At 34.2% G+C, this 22,672-nt stretch overlaps 1 protein-coding gene across 5 annotated transcripts in view; it reads left to right on the top strand.

The window, feature by feature from the left end:
• Positions 1 to 22,672, top strand: part of KIAA1328 (KIAA1328 ortholog) — a 204,881-nt gene that overhangs the window by 4,352 nt on the left and 177,857 nt on the right. For 4 of the 5 annotated variants that reach the window (XM_016195975.2, XM_087819049.1, XM_087819050.1 and 1 more), the window contains exons 2-5: positions 1,942 to 1,977; positions 2,628 to 2,770; positions 10,713 to 10,807; positions 22,431 to 22,546. In XM_016195975.2, the coding sequence (XP_016051461.2) occupies positions 1,942 to 1,977; positions 2,628 to 2,770; positions 10,713 to 10,807; positions 22,431 to 22,546 (390 nt within the window). The remainder of the gene's footprint in view (positions 1 to 1,941; positions 1,978 to 2,627; positions 2,771 to 10,712; positions 10,808 to 22,430; positions 22,547 to 22,672) is intronic. The other variant, XM_016195977.2, reaches the window with a different exon arrangement.

Genomic DNA, 22,672 nt, shown 5'->3' on the forward strand with positions numbered 1-22,672 from the left:
ATCGAAAACCTTAAACCCGCAGGAACAATCTGCAAAACCCACATCTCTGAAAGTCCTGGGCCAGTCTTATAGGAGCCAGGACAATCGTGGCTCTCAGCCAACTATGGGTCAGACATTAGTCAGCTAACAGGGCATCTGTTATGACTGTGCTCTATCATGTTTACATAACTTCGGCCTTCTGTCCTTAGAAGGTGGCAAGAAAGTCTAAGTGGTTTTCTGCAGTTTGTTGTTGTTGTTTTAAGAAATAAGAAACAAAGTTATTAGCTGGCAGTAAGAATGAGGAAGTGGTGTCAGGTTTGAGGAAAGAGAAGACACTGTAGTGTACTTGGTGAGCTTTCAAATCAAGGTGCCGCAATACAAAGTGCCGCTGAGTGGGGTATCCAGTAGCTGGTTTTTCCATTTGTGAGCAAGCATCTTGTGAATGGTCTAGGGAAGAGTAGTATTTTTTCCAGGACTCAGTTATGTTAGTCCAGCGGTCATCTTGAAGAATATTCTGCAAATTCATCATTATTGCATCTTCTAATTGAAGACAGTGCCATGTGGAGGATATCCTGAATCATCTTGGATTTTTCCCCCCTGGGTCCTTTATTCCATATGTTTATTTCCAAAAGCAAATAATTAAACATGCATTGAACACCAACTGTATGTGCTACTCCCAAAAGATAAAAAATGAGTACATTTTTGCTGTTAAATAGAGCCTGCACGATTTCATTTTGTAAGGTTTTTTATAGGTTGGACGTTAGTGAATTTAGAAATTCTCTCTCTGCTCCTGTGTTAGTTGCTCTCAGTTTCCTTGGAGTAATGGGGTCTAATTTTTTGTATGCTTACTTGTTTTATGTGCCTCTTAAAATACCAGCTCCATCCCTGATATTAGAGGGAATTTGAAGTTTAGGGGCACTAGTTATCAGCCAAAATCTTGAAGCTGTGAGAGTGTATATGCTGCTCTGGAAAGCTGTTAGAAATCAGCTAGTAGTTCAAGCAGTATGCATCATCTTTATATTCCTAAATTACTATAGTAATTCTGTGCACATCTAATCATTATTTCCTGAAAATACTCCATTACTAAGGCTGATCATGAGCTGAAATATATGGACTTTTTGAACACGTTATTTAATCCACTGTTTTACTCTATCCTTTTTCTGGAAGGAAATAGTTCATAATTGATTTGTCTGGAAAAGAAAACATTTTATCAAAGAACAGGCTTTAGAACTTTCTAGGTCATTGGAAAAAAATGTTCAGATGCTTCCTTCCTGTAAGTGTTAATCAAATTGCGGACATATCTGGATTTAGATATGGTTCGGAATAAAATTTTGTTTTTGGAAAGAAAACTTTTTTATTTTATTTGTTCTCTTTTTAAAGAAGTGTTATAATCTTAGTAGCCTTTCTAAATTTCTGCTTTTGAAACTCAAAATATTATAGTTCTTTTTGTCTTAAATTTCTTTCAACTTATTAAATTGTAGGGCTCTTGGGACATTTCACATATGCACTATGAAGAATAAAAAATGCCTTTGTGTTTGTATGCTTGACTTGCCCTCAAACAGTGTTTGTTTTTCAAAGATAAAACTCATTTTGAAATTATTTATTCATGCCTACTAGTAATGGACAAACTGGAGCACTGAACTCTTGGTTTCCAAAAGAAAATGAAATGAATGAAGCAGCAGAATTTATAGTGTAGGATATCTCACTTGGGAATAAGCATGGAAACAAATTTTGTGGAACAAGGTCTTCCAAAATTTTTACAAAATATATAGTTGTGACTATATAAAAATGAACTTTAAAAGAATATTCACTTTGCTACATTTAACTGAATTACTTTCGAGTTTTGCTTTTAAATTCCAAGGTCAATAGAAATTACAAATTATAACAAAAGTATAGAATAGAAGCAGCATTTAGATATTGGATAAGCTTTTCTAGTATTTTCCTTCATGTCTTCCTGCATAGTTTCTGATGAAGAACAATCGGTAGTATATGTTCCAGGTATGATTTTTTATGTTAATTTGGTTCGTAAGTATCAGGAGAAAGATGAAACATTAGGACAGCTTTGCAGGTATAACTGGATGTGGAACAGTTCATTAGAATCTAAAATAAAATAAAAAATTGGTACAACCTCATTGAGGTTTGAATTACTGCCTTATACTTCATGTATTAAGGAGCAAGAGATTTTCTTATTTTTTGTATTACAAATAATAGCCTGAATTTAATATTTCAAAGAAAAGAGTGAAAAGTTCTTGATACAGAGTTTATGCAATAGACTCTTTAAATTTACTGGTTGTTACAGATGAGTAGTAAAACTGAACTATTGAAAGTACCCCAATGATGTGACAAATCAGATCTTTAATTTCCCCTAAGTTAGGGTATGTGTGGCATGTTGTAATTTATTGGTTTTAATATGACTTATGAATGTGCATGCACCATTAAAAATATTTCTGTTGAATCTTTATGCATTCAAACAATCTTTTCATGATTTGTTATTAAGAGAGCCTTAGAATGAAGTAAGAGTTTCCCCTGTCAGGTCCTGTAAGATGGAGGATATCAATGGAGAGGTTGATGGGGGGTGGGGGGATAGTGAGGAGCTTAAGAGAATGAGAAGATATAATTTTGAAATCTTATTTGATGTAAATCCTTAGGAATTTCTACAGAAGGAAATATCAGATCAAGACACAAATTGATGAGTCCAAAAGCTAATGTTAAACTTAAGACTTCCAGAGTGACTGGTGCTTCATTCTCCATGGAGTCTTTAAAAGGTGCAGGAGATTCCGTAAATGAACAGGTCAGTAATTTATTTGTTTTTTTTCTTATTCTTCACTTTTTTATAAATGCTGACCAGTTACTAATTTTTCTTTGCTCACTGTCAATTGATGGCGGTTGGTGCCAATTCATTGTCAACAGGAATTTCTGATTTAAGATGCAGTGAAGAAGAAAACACAATTCAGTGCAAAACAGCTCAATTGTGATACAGCACAGCTGTGAAAACGGCACATCTGTGGAACAGCTCAGTCGTGTTACAGCTCAATTAGAAGCAGCACCACTGTGAAACAGCTCTGCTGTGAAAAGGCCCTGGGCAAGGCAGCCCTGGGGTGAGGGCCTCTTAGGCTAGGCAGCTCCGCTCTGGTGTTTTCCACCTGCTTAGATCCACTTTGCCCTGGGCCAGTCTGCCTCTGCACCTGCAGCTCTGGTTAGACATCTTCAGGGTTTCACTCCAGCCAGGGAAATGCAGTCTTCAATCTTGGTGGAAAAGGAAAAGTGTGTTGCCAGAGCCACAGGAGAGCTGACTTAAGAAGACAGAAGTCCCCACCCCTGGTTCCTGATTGGTCTCTCATGCAAATGAAGACTCCAAATCCACACAATTTTATTGGTCCTGATTGGTTAGAATGGAGCTGCTCTGATTGGTGGGTGAAGATGTTGAAGGTGATACAACTATAGAGCTCTAGTTGGACTAGGAGGCCTCAGCCTTATTGGTTTAAACAGGATTCCAGGGACTTCTCTTAAAGGGCTGGCTCAGATGGCAGAAACACTGCAGGAAGGCAGTTCAATGCAGGAGGCAGGCAGCTTAGTGCAGGCTTCTTCCTGAAGTGTGGTTTATGTTGCTAGGCTCTGGGTACTTTGTTTGTTTGTTTGTTTTTTAAATTTAAGCTCAATAAAGCCACCATGAGACCTTCTTAGTAGGGCATCTTCTTTGTCAAGGTCTATACAACCAATAACTGATGTATATGGGTAGGAGTTTTTGAAAGAACATTAGATAATCTATACACATTTCTGAGAAGCTACAGAGGATTCTTGAGTGCTTTGATGATGCTTGGTGTGAATATGAAGTGATTAGCTCCAAAATATCTGGGCTTGCTTTAAGTCTTAGTTAAGAAAATTTATTATCTTAGTATGTCTCAAAAGACCTGCCGTTCTGATCTGTGTGGTTAGTAAATCAAATTGACAACTTTTTTTGGTTAGGCTTCCTTTATGATTTTTATTCATTTGAATTTGTTAGTTGATGATGAACAAACCCTAAAATATAAGAAAGATGTTTTTATTTTAAAAATTAGCCTACATTATTATTGTTGTTATTTCCTTCACTTGGAAAATAATATTATAAAGACTTCCTTTTTATAGCCCAGTTATTGATTTCTCCTTCATCTTTGCCTCAGTAATAGTATCTATACATTCCTTTAACATGTGTCCTATCTGATTGGCTTATTTTACTTTTTGTTATATTTTGTCTTCCCAAGCAAAATTTAAGTCATGATTTGGAAATCTGTGGCCTGTAGGCCAAATCTGCTTGCCACCTATTTTGTAAATAAAGGTTTATTGGAACACAGCCACACTCATTCTTTTAATATTTATGGCTCCTTTGTGTTCAGTGGCAGAGTTGCTACAGAGACTGTATGCCCACAAAGACAAAAACATTTACTGGTGAACCCTTTATAGAAAAAGCTTTTCAATTCCTGGCTTATGTTCTTGAGGACATTTCTGATATCTAGTTTGTAACTAATTATTATGTTGAGTAGTCTACAGGATTTAACTGTAGGCCTACTTGTGTTACATGTATTCCCAATGTACTAGCTTCATACTGGGATGTGAATAGTTGAATATGCAAGTTCTAATAAAAAATTGATTTTTTAAAGTTGTTTGCTTTTTTATATTCAACTATAGACTTTTGGATTAAATCGATACTTTTTTAATGATTCTGTTGGCTTATTAGCTATAAGTCTTTGTTGGGCTATGTCACTGGCTTTAGGGATTATGGTATGCATCTTTAATTTATCACAGCCTATTTTCAAGGGATATTTTCCCACTTCACCTTTAATTTAAGGACCATTCAACAGTGTAAGTCCTGACTTTTGTGATACTGTCATACATTTTACTTCTATACATGAACCCCAAAATATATTATTATTTTGCTTTAAATAGTCAACTGTTACGTTTTCAAATTGAGATACAGTTCACATATATAATATTTACCTTTTTAAAGTATACAATTCATTGGGTTTTTGTATATTCACAGAGTTGTGAATCTGTCATCACAATCTAATTCCAGAACAGTTTCATCACCCCAGAAAGAAGCTCCATGTTCATTAGGAGTCACTCCACATTCCCCAGTCATCTCAGCTCCTAGCAACCACTCATATACTTTTAGTCTATATAGGTTTGTCTTTCTGGACATTTTATGTAAGTGGAATTATATAATATGTGGCCTTTGGTGACTGGCTTCTTGCACTTAGCATAATGATTTCAAGGTTCATCTAGGTTGTATTATGTATCATTATTTCATTCCTTTTTGATGGCTGAATACACATTTTGTTTATCCATTCATCTGTTGAAGAACATTTGAGTTGTTATATTTTGTAGCTATTATAAATAATCCTACTGCAGACATTGATGTACAAGTTTTTTGTGTGGATTTATGTTTCAAATTTTCTTGGAGATATATATATACCTAGAAGTAGGATTGCTGAGTCATGTAGTACTTCTATGTTTAACCTTTTGATGAATTGCCAAAATGGCTACACCATTTTATATTCCTACCAGCAATGTATGAGGATTCCAGTTTGTTCACATACTTGCTAACACTTAAATTCATCTTTTTTATTATAACCTTCCTAGCAAATATGAAGTGGTATATCATTGTGGTTTTGATTTCTATTTTCCTAATGACTAATAATGATAAACATCTTTTTATGTGCTTCTTGGCCTCTTGTATATGTTCTTTACAGAATGTCTACTCAGATCCTTTTCTGTTGGCTTGTCTTCTTGTTGTTGAGTTATAAGAGTTCTTTATAGAGCCCATTTACAAGTCTCTTATTAGATCTAACTAGCAAGTATTTTCTTCCATTCTGTGCATTGTCTTTTCACTTGTTGGTGTCTTTTGAAGCACTAAATTTTTTCATTTTAATGAAGTCCAATTTATCTTTTTTTTCTTTTTTTGCCTGTGCTTTGCTGTTATGTCTAAGAAAGAAAACCACTACCTAATTCAAGGTCTTTACATCAATATTTTCTTTTAAGAGTTTTATGTTTTAGATATTACATTTAGTGTTTGATCCATTTTGACTTGATTTTTGTATATGGTGTGGATAGTAACCTAACTTCATTGTTTAATGTTGTCCCAGCATCATTTGGTGAAAATACATCTTTTTCTTTGTCTTGGGACCCTTATGAAAATCTGTTGACCATAATAAATATAAGGATTTGTTCATGGACTCTCAATTCTACTCTATTGGTCTGTATTTCAATTTTTATGCCAACACCATGCTGTCTTAATTTTTGTAGCTTTGCAGTAAGTTTTGGAATCAGGAAGTATAAGTTCTCCAACTTTGTTTTTCTATTTCATGATTGTTTTGATCATTCTGGGTCTCTTGCATTTCCATAGGAGTTATAGAATCAGTTTGTCAATTTTTGTACAAAGGTCAGCTGTGATTTTGATAGATATTGCAGTGAATCTTTAGATCAATTTGGAGAGTACCCTCAACTTAATAATAGCAAGCCTTTCAGTCCTTGAATATGGTGTGTTAGATGTCTTTTCATTTATTTAGGTCTTCTCTAATTTCAGAGATGTTTTGTAGTTTTCATTGCACATATCTTGTACTGTTTTTGTTAAATTTATTTCTAAGTATCAAGTAGTTTATACTTGTTGATACTATCATAAATGGAATTGTTTTCTTTTTTTATTCTTTTTTTTTATTTAAGTGTATCTTTATTGATTCCAGAGAGAGGAAAGGAGAGAGAGAGAGAGAGAGAGAAACATCAATGATGAGAGAGTCATTGATCAGCTGCCTAGCCTGCAACCCAGGCATGTGCCTTGACCGGGAATCGAACCCTGATCGCCTAGATCCTAGGTCGACGCTCAACCGCTGAGCCACGCCCAGCCAGGCTGGAATTGTTTTCTTAATTTCATTTTTGGATTGTTAACTGCAGTTGTATAGAAATACAGTTGATTTTTGTCTATTGACCTTGTATCCTTCAGCCTTTCTAAATGTACTTATTACTTCTAATATTTTTTCTGTTAATTCCTTACAATTTTGGGGTATAAATTCATGCCATCTGCAAATAGGTATAGTCGTACTGTACCCTTTCCAATTTGGACTCTATTTCCATTGTTCATAAAAGAGATTTAACAAATGCAACAAATGTCTTTAGATTTACCCATCTAGTTGCCATTTCTGATGTTTTTCATGTGATATCACTAATAACATTTTCCATCTGCCTAAAGTACTTTCTTTAACATTATTATACTTCAGGGAGGCCCGGAATGAATATTTTCAGCTTTTGTATGCAAGAAAAAGTTTTTACTTCACTTTTCTGTTTTTTTTTTAAGAATTCTTTTAGAGACAGAGGAAGGGAGAAGGGAGAGAGAGAAAGAAACATCAATGTGAGAGTAGAACATCGATAAGATGCCTCCTGCACACCCCCCACCAGGTGTGGAGCCCAAAACCCAGGCATGTGCTCTGGCCAGGAACCTAACCAGCAACCCCTCAGGGCACAGGAGGATGCTCAAACAACTGAGCCATACCCACCAGGGCTACTTTTGTTTCTGAAAGATACTGTTACTGGTTATAGAATTCTGAGTTGATAGTTTTTTTCTTTTAGTACTTTAGCAGTGTCACTTCATTATTGTCTGGCTTGCATTGTTTTTGTTACTGTCATCCTCATTTTTATTCCTCTGTATTTAATATGTGTAAATATAAACTCTGTCTATTTTTCACATTTTCATTTGTCACTTGTTTTAAGAAATTTGATTGTAGTATGCCTTGGACTAGTTTTCTAATTGTTTCTTTGTTTGGGGTTTGTTGAGATTTTTGGACCTGTGGGAAATTTTTCAGCTATGATACTTCAGATATTTTTATATTCCTCCCTCTGTTTTGAGGACTCCAATTACACAAATATTAGGCCACTTGAAGTTGCCACTGTAGTGTGAGCTATATATATATATATATATATGTATCAATGTGCAAATGAATATGCATGGCTGTGTTTTTTTGTTGTTGTTTTTTAAAATAAATCTTGCCCAGTTGGGTGTGGCTCAGCGGTTGAGCATCGACCTAGGATCCAGGAGATAGGGGTTTGATTCCCCGTCAGGGCACATGCCCGGTTGCGGGCTCGATCAATGTCTCTCTCATCATTGATGTTTCTATCTCTCTCTGCCCCTTTCCTTTCCTCTCTCTGAAATCAATGAAGATATGTTTAAAAAAAATAAAATGAAATAAATCTTTATTTTAAAAAACAGGCAGTGGGCCAAATTTGACTTGTAGCTGTTGTTTACCAACCACTGTCCTATAAAATATATTTGTTTTTTAAAGAATATTTAATTTTTTTAAAAAAATATATATCTTTATTGATTTCAGAGAGAGGAAGGGAGAGGGAGAGAGAGATAGAAACATCAATGATGAGAGAGTCATTGATCGAGCCCACAACCCGGGCATGTGCCCTGACCAGGAATCGAACCCCAATCGCCTGGATCCCAGGTTGATGCTCAACTGCTGAGCCACGCCTGGCCGGGCAAGAATATTTAATTTTATAATTATTTGAAACCCTGTATAGACAAGCTCATACTTTGTATATTGTGTGATTTGCTTTTTTATTCAACATTATGTTCATGAGATTTATGTATGTTGTATAGAGTTATATTTCATTTTTTCACTGGGTTTCAGTTAGGGTTTAGTCATTTATTTTAACTGAAAATACTTAACATAAAGACTTGTTACATTGGTGGGGGAGAACTGAAAAGGCAAAAAGAGAACCCTTCGTAACTACAAAAAGCAAGTACCATTTCTAGGACTGGGAGAACAGATGGGACAAGTTGGAATTATTAAAACATAAAGACTTTGAGGAGGAGCCCCTCAGAACTGGAACTTGGACCTCTGGTGATGGGGAAGCAGCCTAACTGCTGTCCCTAAGGAGATGATAAGACTAGTTCTGTGAGGGCACAAAAAATTGCAAAATAGAATCACCTGTTCTTACCAGGGGTGACACTGACTTGAAAAGGAAGTAAATAGGAAGGAGTGTGTCCTTTCTTTCTCTGACAACCCTGGTCTCCCCCTAGTTCTTCCTATTGGCAGAGTTTTACAGAGAGTCATGTGGCAAAGAAGAAACGAGTTTCCAGAGGCTCAGCCCCAGCATCACAAAACAGCATGGAAGGGAGGGTTTGAAGATGCAAGTCAGTTGCATAACAATCAGTACCTATGGAATTCCATTGTATAAATATACTACCATTTAATCACACTCCAGTTGATAAAACCTGATTTTCAGGTTTTTGCTGTTAAATGCAGTGCTTCTAAAATTCTTATGTATGTGCATGAGTTTCTTTTGTTTGTTCCTTTATTCACTGCACCTTTACTGAAATGTCTTTTCATGGGTTAGCGGCAGTTTCTCCCGTTGTCAAATCCAGTGACATCACATTGTTCCACATTCTGTTAGCTTTTTCATTCATTTGCATTGTTAACCCACACTTTTCTTGAAACTTTTTCTTTTCTTTCTCCCACAATAATAGATGCTTCTGATTCCTCTCTTGGCCTTTCAGATATACATTTTTTATTGGACTTGTAGATGAGTTTTAAAAACTAATAATTTTCTTAACTTTAAGGAAAAATTGAAAACAGAAAAGTATAAAGAAAATCTAAACATCCTTCGTAATATCACATAGCTAAATTTTAAATCCGTGTTTTTCTCTGACTTGAGAGCCATACCTACATTTTCACCTTCCTACCTAAACATTCCCATATGAATGTCCTCCTGGCATCTTAAATTGACCTGATGTATCTAAAACCAAACTTATTTTCTTTTCTTACTATTCCTTCCTCATTTCCTTTTCTCCCCATTCTTTCCCATCTTTGGCTTTCACTATTTCCATGATTCATTTTAAGAGTATTGGATTATTCTTGACTATCAGAAGTAATTAGACTGATCTGTTTGGTGGTTGCATAAATTCCAAGGATTATAGTTCCTTCCTTTTACGTGTTACCTCCAGTTCCCCTGTGACTCCCTGAGTTTCATGGCTTTAAAGACCCCTGTTAATGATGTTCAAGTACTGGGATAATTTTTTGTAGCACAGGAGACGGAATAGTACAGTGGTTAAAGCACAGACTCTGGAACCTAGTCTTGATCCTGCTACTTAACTGCTATAATCCCAGACGATATATATCCTCACTTTAAAAAAAGAATAATGCCTACTAATAGCATTGTTGGGAAAATGAGATGGATTAATTAATAAGTGTAAAGTACTTAGAATATTTCTGGCATGCAGTAGGCACTAGGTATATGTTAGCTATTATTATTATTACTCTTTGTCTAGTCCCCTTTGGAACGAACCTCAGGTTATTGAGAGGTTAGAACAGGTGCATCTACTGCCAACCTTAGTTTTAAGCAGGGCTGTGGGGTAAGAAAGTTCTCAGTATCTTCCATTAGGTTTTGGTTTCTGTGACATTCTCCAAGGGAAAATTGTTTTTTTTAAACATTCTCTAGTATTTAAGCAGGGACATTTCTGCCTTTGAGTTCTTTCTGTCTGCTTTTCTGTGTAAATTTTATGATGACCCCTGGTGGGCAGATGTCTGTTCCTTAGCCTGTTTTGAGTTCTTAGTAAGTTTTAAATGAAACAGGCTAGTAGTGTTTCCACAAGATAAAAGATATCTAAGAAATTTCACCTCCTGTGGTTATTTTAAGAAATTTCTTGAAGACTCTTAAAAATTGTTTTTAGCAAAAGTTAACCGAAAGGTTTTTTTCTGTTTTAGAATTTCTGCAAGGAAGAAATAAAGAGTGCATCGTTGAAGGATTTATGTCTTGAAGACAAAAGACGCATTGCAAATTTAATTAAAGAACTGGCCAGGTGAGACAAAACCTTATATGAGATGCATTATTATATAAGAGAGAAAAATTAAAGAACTTTAGAACACATGAATTTTATTTTCTTCTCTTGATTGTATGTCATTATATAGAGTGTCAAAATTTATATAAGTTTTAATTCAATGTAATATAATTATTACTTTTTTGTATTTTGAAATAATTTTAGGCTTTAGAAAAATTGCAAAAATATTGAGGGAATGAGGAATGGGTAGTGACTTGTAATGACTGTAATGTTTCTTTTTGGGAGGATGAAAATGTTCTAAAATTATATTATGGTGATGTTTGCAGAACTCTATACTAAAAGCCATTGAAATTTACCCTCTAGTGGTTGAACCTTAGTATATGTATTATATGTAAATATATCTCAATAAAGCTCTTAAAAATGGTTTGGAGGGCTCTCATACCTTTCATGTAACTTCTTCTAAATTTGTCACCCTGAATAACTATAGTGCAATTATCAAAAAGTAACATGGGTCCAACAGTAATAGTTTACCACAGAATATTCAGATTTCACCATTTTTTTCACTAATAATATTTTTTCTGTTCAGTATCATGTTTTGTATTCAGTTTTCATGTTTCCTTGGTCTCCTCCCATGTGTTGCAGTTCCTTAGTCTTTCCTTGCCTTACATAACTTTGTCACTTTTGAAGACTACTGATCAGCTCTTTTGCAGTATTTATTTCAATTTGGGTTTTTCAGGGGTTGTGTGATGATTATATTGCATTATGATATGTTATATCAGGGGTGTGTGATGTTGATATGTCGTTACTGGTGGTTTTAACTATGGTAACTTGCTTAATGTAGAGTTATCCCCTGAAAGATTACATTTTTGTGTGTCATTTATTAATATCTTAAGCAGGTCTGTGGGGACTATTCAAATATACTGTTTTTTCTGAAACTTTTACTCACTTTTTATAAGCATTGGGTTTATCAAAGGAACTTGCCTTCAACTATATTATTGTGATATTCTAATTGTTACTTTATGTTTCCCCTGTTTATTTTGCATTTATTAATAGGAATTATTGTTTAAGGATGAGCTGTCCCTTCTGCCCTATTTATTTTTGTGTATTTACTTATGTATTTCAGTATTTATTTTTTATCAGTATCAGACTCATGGGCATTCATTTTATTCTAATCCAGGATTCACAGAAACAAAAATAAGAATAGCAAGGTGGTACATTTAAAAAAAAACCACACCAAACTTTTTATTTTGAGGTAACTGTAGATTTACCTGCAGTGGTAAGAAATAATACATGAGAGAGGCCATGTCCCTTTACCCAGTTTTCACCACTGGTAGTATTTTGATTAACTCTAGTGCAATATCACAGTCAGGAAATTGACATTTGATGGAATTCATCAACCTTGTGTAGATTTCACACGTACTCATTTGTGTATATAATTAGTTCTGTGCAATTTTCTCATGTGTAAGTTTGTGCACCATCACACAGTCAAGATACAGAACAGTTCTGTTACAAGGATCACTCATCCTGTCCTTTTACAGATATAACTACTTTCCTTCCTACCCCTTTCCCTAATCTCTAGCAACCATTAATCTGCCCTTCATCTCCATAATTTTGTCATGGAATCATATAGTATGCAACCTTTTGAGATTGACTCCTTCCCCCCCCAGCATAATTCTTTTTAGATCCTTTGAAGTTGTTGCATGTATCAACAGTTTGTTCCTTTTATTGCTGAATAGGATTCCATGGTATGGATGTACCACAGTTTATTTAACCATTCACCTGTTGAAGACTATTTGGATTGTTTCCAGTTTTTGACTTATAAATGAAACTGCTATGAACATATAAAGGTTTTTATGTGAGCCTAACATTTTCATTTCCTTGGGATATTGCATCATAAATGCGTGTTTAGTTTTGTTAAGAAACTGCTGACCTATTTTTTGAAAGTGGTTTGCCACTTTATATCATATCAGCAATGCAAGAGTGATCTAGATCCTTTGCATTTTTCCCAGTGTTTGTTATAATTATTTTTTATTTTATCCATTCTGATTGGTATTTAGTGTTATCTCATTGTGATTTTAATTTGCATTTCTCTAATGGCCAGTGATGTTGGACGTTGTTTCATATGCTTATTTGCCATGTGTATCTTCCTCACTGAAATGTCTGTTCATCCATTTTCACCCATTTCTATTGAAATGTTTGATTTTATTAATTGCTGAGTTTTGAGAGTTCTTTATGATTTACTATAAATACTTTGTTGGATATGTAGTTTGCAAATCCTTTTTCCTAATTTGTAGCTTGCCTTTTCACCTTTTCACCCCCTTTATAGGGTCTTTCATAAAGCAAAAAGTTTTAAATTTTAACTAGGTCCAGTTTATCATTTTTTAATTTTATGCATTGTGTTTTTATCATCAGGTTTAAGAACTCTTTGCATAGCCTAGTACCTAAAGACTTTCTTTTTTTTTTCCTAAAAGTTTTATAGTTGTAGTTTTACATTTAAGTCCACAATCCATCTTGAGTTAATTTTTGTATAAGATGTGAGGTTTGGTTGAGGTTCTTTTTTTTTTTTTTTTGGCTTACTGATGTCCAATTGGTGCAGCACCCTTTGTTGAAATATTTTTTGCACGTAGTAATCAATTGGGCAAATTTGTGAGTGTTTCCAATCTATTGTTCTTCGTGTCTACCCATCTGCCAGCTGTCTTGATTACTACAGCTATATAGTAAGCTTTCTATTGGGTAGAGCGATTTGTTCCACTTTATTCTTTAAATAATTTTAACTCTTCTAGTTATGAGCCTTTCCATAAGAATTTTAGAATAAGATTGTCAATGTCTGCAAAAAAACCTACTGGTATTTTAATAGGTATTACATTAAAAATATAGATCAATTTTGGGAAGATTTGACATCTTTATTGTATTGAGTCTTCCAATCCATGTGTATGGTACGTCTCTCCATTGATTTAGCTGTTTGATTTCTTTCATCAGTGCTTTGTAATTTTTAGGATAAAGATTCCGTACATTTTTTTCTCACATTTATATCTAAGTATTTATTTTTTTGGGAGCAATTATAAATGGTATTGTATTTAAAATTTTTGTTTCACATTTATTGTTTCAGGTTTATTTATTGTTGAAATGTGATTGAATTCTGTGTTTATCTTGATTCCTGCCACCTTGCTGAACTCACTTATTAGTTCTAGGAGTTTTACTATTGATTCTTTGGGACTATGACAATCATGTCATTTGCAAATAGGGACATTTTATTACTTTCTTACCAATGCATTTGCTTCTTTATTTTATTTTTTTCTTGCCTTATGGTGCTAGCTAGGACATACAGTGCTGTGTGAATAGGAGTGGTGAGAGAGGATAACCTTACTGTGTTCTTGACTTTATATGGAGAGCATTCAGTCTGTCATCATTAAGTATGATACTGGCTACAGATTTTTTATAGATGCTCTTTATAAAGTTGAGGAAGTTGTCTTATATTCCAAGTTTTATGAGAGTTTTTATTATGATTGTATGGTAGATTTTGTCAAATACTTTTTGTGGGTTAAATTAACCTGATTATATGAATTTTCTTCTTTAGATTTTGATATGGTGAGTTATATTAATTGTTTTTTGAATGTTGAATCTGCCTTTCCTACCTATAATAAATCTCAGTTCTTATCATTGTTTTTATACAGGCCTACTTTTGATTTTCTTATTATTTTGTTTGGAATTTTTACATCAAAGTTCATGAGAGGTATTGGACTGTAGTTTTTTTCTTTTTTGCTTAGTCTTGTTTTAGTATCATGGTAATACTAGCCTTATAAAATGAGTTAGGAAGTGTCCTCTTTTCTGTTTTCTAGAAGAAATTGTATAAAATTGGTTAATTCTTCTCTAAATTTTTAATAGAATTCTCCAGTGAAATCATCTGGGAGATTTCTTTTTAAAGAGCTTTTTAATTTCAAATTCAATTTTTTAAATGGTTACAAAATTATTCAAATTGTCTGTTTTGTCTTGATTGAGTTTTGGGAGTTTGTGGTTTTTGAGAATTGTTACATTTTTCTAAGTTGTCAAATTTATGAACATAAAGTTGTTCATGGTCTTCTCTTATTATCTTGTTAATAACTGCAGGATCTATAGTGCTTCATTATGATATTATTGATTTGTACCTTCTCTCTTTATTTTTGTCAGTCTTGTTAGGTTTATCAGTTTTATTGATTTTTTCCAAAGAAGCAGCTTTTTGTTTTATTGATTTTTCTCTGTTTTTTCTGTTTTCAATTTTAATGATTTTTGCTCTTATCTCTGTTATTTCCTTCCTTAGGTTGCTTTAGATTTAATTGGTTCTTTTTCTCGTTTCTTAAAGTAGGAACTTAGAGACCATTCTTCTTTTAATGTAAACTTCTTTCTCATTATTGCTTTTAATGCTTCCCACATATTTGATTTGTTGTATTTTCATTTTCATTCAGTTCTGTGTATTTTTTAAAACTGCCTTTGAGATATCCTATGTGATGCATGTATTATTTATTTAGAACTTTGTATAATTTCCCAGTGTTTGGAGGTATTCCTCTTTCTTTCTATTATTGATTTCTAGTATGGTTCTATTATGGCCAGAGAACAACTTGTACATTTTTTTGGAGTTTTATTTTATGGCCTAAGATATGGTTGATCTTGGCGAATGTTCATGAGTGCTTGAAAAAAAAAGTTTATAACTGTAACTCCTGGCTGACACTGAGAAACTTGGTTTATATTATCTTTAATATTATAATATCAATAATAATATTATCTTTAATATTATTAAATAAAAATCATCCTGTATGTAACGAATCCTCCATCACTACTATTGCTCCCTCTACTGCACAGAAGCCTTCCTTATCCTGCTGGAACTCTGACTCCCCAGTTCAGCCCAGCAGTGCCCCCTACCCTGGCTGCCCGCCTCTCCCTGCTTTCGAGCACAGCAGTCCAGGCCATACCCTCTCTGAACGCCCTCCGCACTCCACTCTGCTTCTGACTCTTCATGAGGGGCTCTCCTCACTACTTGGATGTCCTTTCCTCTGCTTGGTCTTTGACACCCCACACCAGGCTGCCTCTTCACAGTTGTGTGCTCCTTACCTTTCTCGGCCCTGACCGGCACCAGCCGTCCTCTGCCTTGTGTTGATTGCCTCCTCGCCCACCGTCGGCTCTGACATTCCACCAGCCTGCCCTTCTTGAGGATAATCCTTCTCTCTTTGCCTGGGCTCTGATGCTGTACACAGGGTTGTCCCCTGTATGTCACACCCTCTTCATCTTCCTTGGGCTCTGATAGCCTTCTTCAGCTTAGCCCTTTGTGTGCATGCTCCCTTCACTCTTTGTGGACTCCTCTATACCAGCACCCACTCCCAACCCTTGCCTAGACCCCTCTTCACCATATGTGTGTTTCCTTTTCATGAGTAAGCACATGGTTTTATATTTATGTACTTTGCTTTCCAAATCATGTCATGTAAAATAGGACAAAAACTGCTTTTTTGTGTGTTCTGCTTGCTTTTCCTGGTACATGGCCTTTTAAACTACCAGACTTTTGAATAGAGAATAATGAAAATGTATTAATAGAGAATTATTAGGAGGCTGAAGTTTTAAAAGTTGTTTTCATTTATGTTTTTTCAGTGAAAATTAAGTGTGAAGATCGAAGGTTGTTTCAGTTGTGATAAAGGTTAAAGCAAATGGGGACAGTGTCAGAAGATTTAGAAAACCTTATGTATTCTTATGCTATATTCAAGTATAGCTTACTTAAAGAATTTCCGCTATAACAAAGATGCACCAGCATTATTAGGGGAGAAGTCACAGAGAGTGCTTAGCACCAAAACAAACATATTTTCAGAATAATATAATATTCAGTAGCTCTCAGTACAACGTACAAAACAAATAGCATGTTTTTCAATTACAGAGTGACATGTAATATAAAAACAAAGTGAAAACTATTGCTTTTTTTTTTTTTATGATGCCTTTAAGGTGAAAAACATTCTTACAAAAGCATTAGCCTTCTTTTTAAAAAACGTGGCCTTACCTTTAACAGTGATAGTGGGAAAACTGTACATGTCTAAATTCCAAAACTGGCTCACCTGTATCTTAGAGGAATCCATTGAGAATCTATCTGTAAGGTCCTTTCCTGTCAGTATCTTTATTGGTACTATGTATGAAAGTATCAAAAAGATGTCTATAAGATTTATTGATGTTTCTAAATGAAAATAAATGTTAATAGTTTTAAGTGAGAATCAGAATTGGCATAATAGGTTCACTGAAACAGGATAAAAGATAGTAGTGACAAATGTAGGTTATAAAATGCCTAAGAATAAAAATAAATTAGAAATTCATTTTGGAGAAAGGCTTACTGGTCAGGCCCAGTACATAAAAAAAGAATATGCATGGGTCATAGTTAAATTTAACCTGAAAATGAGCAAGCAATGTCATGCTATTTGGCAAGAACCCAAATAGATATTTTTAAAAAAACAAAAAACCTGGTATGAATTTTTAATAACTGTAGATGCCAGTATATGCTCAGGGAACTTTTTCACTTGTGTTAAATTAACTACACTAATAAAAGAATAGAATACTGTACACATACAAATTAATAGGCTAATGGAGAATAGATAACGGGGTTTTATGAATTATTTAGTTGGTGGAAGAGAGTGTAAGAGATGACTTGATATATGGGCTTTAAGTAAATGATGGCATTTTCCTGAGGTGTCTAGCATTGATTTACATTTACAGAAGGATAAGTGGAATATTGATTGATCTTTTTTGGAGGTATAAGGATAGAGAGATTTCTTTTTGTTCAAGATTGCTGAGTTAAGTGACCTCGGAAAGTATTTAACAGTAAAATTAATGAATTGTTTGCATAGATGGGAAAAGCAGTGTCGTTTATGGGGACTTGAAAAATGAATGGCTTTGCAAAATATTGTAGTTTGTGCTGAAAGATAGTGACTTCCTTATGTATGCATTTGCTTTTTCTTTTTTTTTTTTTTACTGAGATTTTTAAGATCGGGAGGGTACCATATACCAGTGATTTTCAACCAGTGTGCCACAAGAATTTTTAAACATGCAATACCTGACTGTTTAGTAAGGGGCACTGACCTCTTTTCTCTTAGCTTGTCAAATAAAAAACTGACAACTGCCCTGGCAGGTGTGGCTCATTTGGCTGGGCATCGTCCCGTGCATTGAAAGGTTGCTGGTTCGATTCCCCGGGCACATGCCCGGGTTGTGGGCTCATCCCTGGTAGGAGGCATGTAAGAGGCAGCTGATTGACTTTTCACTCTCTCTCTAAAAAAAGAAAAAGAAAAAATATTTAAAAAAATGACAACAGCCAATGCAGCAATAGCCATCCGGTGTGAATGAATCAAAATTGTACCTGTTTTTTTGTCAGATTGGCAAAAGTACATTTTTTGGTGCGCTGCAGAATTTTAGTAATTAGTTTATGTGCACCATAGATGAAGAAGGTTGGAAATTGCTGCCATAGACTAATGTACAAACTGTAGTATAGCTTACTTTTTAAAGGGAAAAAAGTTTTAAAATAATCTTGGCCACATTGCATTTTTTGATGTATATGAGCCATATTTGAAGAAGCCTAAAAAATCTCCACTATTTATTTGTCCTGTGCCCACACTGTCAGATAATGCATGATTCCCCAGTGAATACTTGTTCACTAACTCATTTGAGGACAGGATTCTTTTTTAGGCTCAGATACTGATTTTTCCCAAAGGACAGTTTGCTGTTTCTACTTGACATTTCTCAGAAGAAAAATAGGAAATGTAACACCATTAGTTTCCCATTGTAAAATGAGTACGTCTTTATTATTTTATATTTATTCTGGTCTTTCAGTTTTATAAACTAATCATAACTTTTTGTCATGATTAGATGTACACCTCAGTACAATAAAAAATTAAGACTTTAATTTTTCAGTGACTTGTGGATTTGTTTTGTATAAATAGTATTTATAATGGACTATATAGTAAATTTCAAAATAAGGAATTTTTTAGCTTGTTTTAGGTGAAAGGCATTCTCTGAAGTTCAGTTTAACTTGACACTGTAGAACAGTTAGTATGCTAAAATTTATTTTCAGATTGTCTATTCTAAGCTTTATAATTTCAAAGAATATTTTTGGAGTGACTAGTGTGCACTCAATAATCTTTGTTTTGGTTCTGGCCAGATTTTATTTCCTAAAACAGGTGAATTTTTCTGTAGCATTTGTTCCCTTCTGCAAGGCCTCTAGAAACATCTACAGTGCTATGTGAATGCAGAACAGTGTCCTCTAATCTTGCTATATCTACTCTGAATTATTCCTGCTGGATCTACTTCGAGTTACGCGTGGGCCACATTTTGGTTATGAAAAGTTGAAAGCCACAGCTGTAGGTACATGTGATTCACTAGTATATGCTATAGCTTTTCATTCATTGCTCAGGCAGCTTTGTGTGTTCAGGTTGAGGAACTTCCTTTTCCTTCCTATTTATTGTTTTTTTAAAAATTCTGAATTGTTGGATTTTTTTCAGCTGCTTTTCTGCATTCTATTAGATGATCATCTGGTTTTTGTCTTTTATTTTCTTGGTAGAGTGTATTGCATTAATTGATATTTGAGTGTTAAACCAACTTTTCATTCCTGGAATAAATACCAGTTGGTTATGATGTGTAGTCTTTTTTTATGTCGCTGGATTCTGTTTGCTAGTGTTGTTGAGGATTTTTGGATCTACATTCATTCACTATTGCTCCGTAGTTCTTAGAGCCCTTTTGACATAGATCGCTGTGTCTGATTTCTTAAAGCACCCATGTTCCTTTAGACAGTGTATTTTAAATAATAGCCAAATGTTAAAATTTGTAAAGAAGACAGTAAGATAATTTCACTGAAATGTTTTTTAATGATAAAAGCCATTCTTTTTACCATTTATTTTTGCTTGAAAACAATGTCTCTTTCTCTTTGCTAGATGGTCTGTGAAATCTGTTCCTTCCTTCTCCAAATGTTATCCACTAAATTGATAATCAGAATTTATAAAATGCAGCCAGCATATCCAGCTCCAAAATACAAGATATTACATAGGGGAAGAAATTTATCTGGTTGACCATTGGGTGAGCTGTAATTCTTTTGGCATAGTCATTTTGCTGCCTTGACCTTACCTTTCACATTGGTGTATATGTACCCTTTCCTAGAGTACCTACGAGAACAGCAGGGATATGCAAAGCCATACAATAAATCTCTTTCTAGAACATTGGTTTTACTAAAAAAATTAGGATAGGTGTGGGAAAACTTTTTATATTAAAACAGAAAAGATGGTTGTATAAAGAAAAATACAAAATATTCAGGATGTTTAAGCTAAACCATAAGACTTCAAAGATATTCAGTACTTTCAGCACAATTTTTAGCCCAACCACCCAACTCTAAGGGTATGAATTCTCTTTTCTTGTTAGATAACAGTGCATTTTGGGGAGTTTTTGTGAAATACTCTGAGGTATTAAATAAACACTAACAATCTTACTTTATGAACAGGCTATTGTCTTCTTTGTAAATAATTAACAAACCAACTGTGGGAATATCCTTTTGTCAGTTTTAACTTTTTTATCCTATTAGATATTTCCCTTTCCTGTATTTAGCTTCTCATTTTGTTAATTAACTTATTGCTCTACTCTAAATGAAGTAGAGGATTAGGTCTTTTTATGTTACTTTGTGGTCTGAGAATGTTTTGATGAAAAAAGTAGATCAGGATACCAGATACTTCCTCTTAAATGTACCTCATAGGAAATATTATTGAATGTAAATTAAACAGATTTCAGAGTGGATATCAAATCTTGAGGTTGTTTTATTGGCAAGTCCTCTGCATTTAAAGACTGTATTAATATACTTGCTCATATTAACTATGCTAATAGGCCACAAAGAAACCATGAGTAGTATATTTAGTTAGGCCTATGGAAGAAGTGTTATACTTTGGACTTACTACAGCTTGTTAATTTTATAGCCTTCCATAGCATAATAATTGCTAAAGGATAGTCTAATTATAGCAGCATAACAGAAAAGAAAGTGGGGGGGAAACCCTGTTTAAATAGTGTAGTAATAAATTTTTCAAACATACTCCAGAAACTAAATTTTACAAAGAGTTATTTTTCTGGGTAGAACACTTTAAGTTTTGGGAAATGCTCATCATAGACTCTGGCATTATGGGATGTGTGTACAAGCTTTTTTGCCCTCAGTGATCCCTGTAGTTTTCATGGAAGTCTTTCCATGAAAGACTCACAAAGGGGGTAAGTAAATGTTGGGGCGTATCCCTATTTTCTGACCTGGGAGGCTCTAGGGATAATCTCTGTGTTTAGTTTAATGTTAAGGTAAATTTGGCAATCTATAAGGGAGGCAGGACTACCTGAGACCAGAGTAAAAATCCTCTTCATATTGGTATATTTGTTCTTTGTTAAGTTATCTAGATTCCTTGTAATTGTATCAGTTTTAGAAATTACTCTCTTAGAAAGAAGATCCTGAGTCTCATTCATGGGCCTTATGTTATGCTAATCATAAATAAAGGGTTGAGGAAATTATTTGAATGTCAAGATGAGCAAGAAGAAATAAACCTATTTTTGAACACTATGATGTGCTGTCAGTCTTACACAAATTATTTAAAGAAAAAGCAATCAACTTTTGATCATTCAAAAACTCTAATTTTCATTCTGTTATATCATTGATTTCAATATCTCCTCCAGAAGGCTAGCGAGAAAGGAAAAGCTATGGAGTTCACGTTATTCAGAAATTGTTCTGATAGAGGAGGGTTCTGGGAAAAAGTAAATTTAGGATCTCAAAGGAAAGATTTGGATTCCCTGTGGATTTCACTTACATCCCTGTGTGATCTTGGGATAAATGTGTTGTACTGTCTTTGGAGAAACAAGCACCAGTAACAGAAATTCAAGGCTAACATCTCTATGCACAGAGTAACACGAAAATTGGGATTGTCATTTTAAGATGTCTTAATGTTGTTGTTTAGTTGTTTTTGTGGTGTTTTTTTAAATTCTTTTTTCCTTTTGTGTTTGTGTTAGGAAACCCCTTTTTAGTAGGTTGAGTTGAAATATGTATTAGAATTAGACATTAAGGAGTCAAAAATTTTGGTTGGTGTTTTTAACTTTAAAATCCTTTTTGGACTAAGAATAAATGTAGTGCAGACTTTTTTACATTAATACTGAAGAATACAGGGTATCAGTACCAGAAAAAAGAGTAAAATTGCCTATGTATACTTAGTGAAATGTTTAAGTGACTTATATGTTGTTTATGTCATTTACAGGATTTAAATAAAAGTATAAAAAATATCTAAATTAAAATAAATTGTGTCTATTTTGATAATGAAGAAATGAAACCTAGTGTTTTAAAAATTAGATATTTTTCTGTCCTAGATTATGATTGGGAATGTGTGTCTTATGTTGGACTTTCCATATGTAAGATACTTCTGATGATTAGAAACATTCTTCATTTTAAACTTAAATACATCTTTTACTTCCAAGGTGTGAAAGATTGCCTTATAAAAATTTAGTTAAAAAAATACATAAGAGTATCTCTGAAGAAACCTCTGAAAGAGGCAAGCATACCTCTGGAGGAAGTCTGGTTGCGGTAAACTGCAGCTCTAGGCACATATTTTCTTTTATTCTTATAGGCGTTTTCATTTCTTTCTTTCAGAGTAAGCGAGGAAAAGGAAGTGACCGAAGAACGACTCAAAGCTGAGCAGGAGTCATTTGAGAAGAAGGTCAGGCAGTTGGAAGAACAGAATGAACTGATCATCAAAGAAAGGGAAGATATCCTTTTTGAAAGTTCTCTTTTTTAACGTGCAGGAAGTTGGTGACCCTTTCATGAAGAAGATGTAAACTCCAGAGAAATAAGTGTTCTAATTTATAACAGGGAATAAATCTGCATGGGCTGCC

Source organism: Miniopterus natalensis, chromosome 7 (genome assembly GCF_054644295.1).
Source record: "Miniopterus natalensis isolate mMinNat1 chromosome 7, mMinNat1.hap1, whole genome shotgun sequence".
NCBI lineage: Eukaryota > Metazoa > Chordata > Mammalia > Chiroptera > Miniopteridae > Miniopterus > Miniopterus natalensis.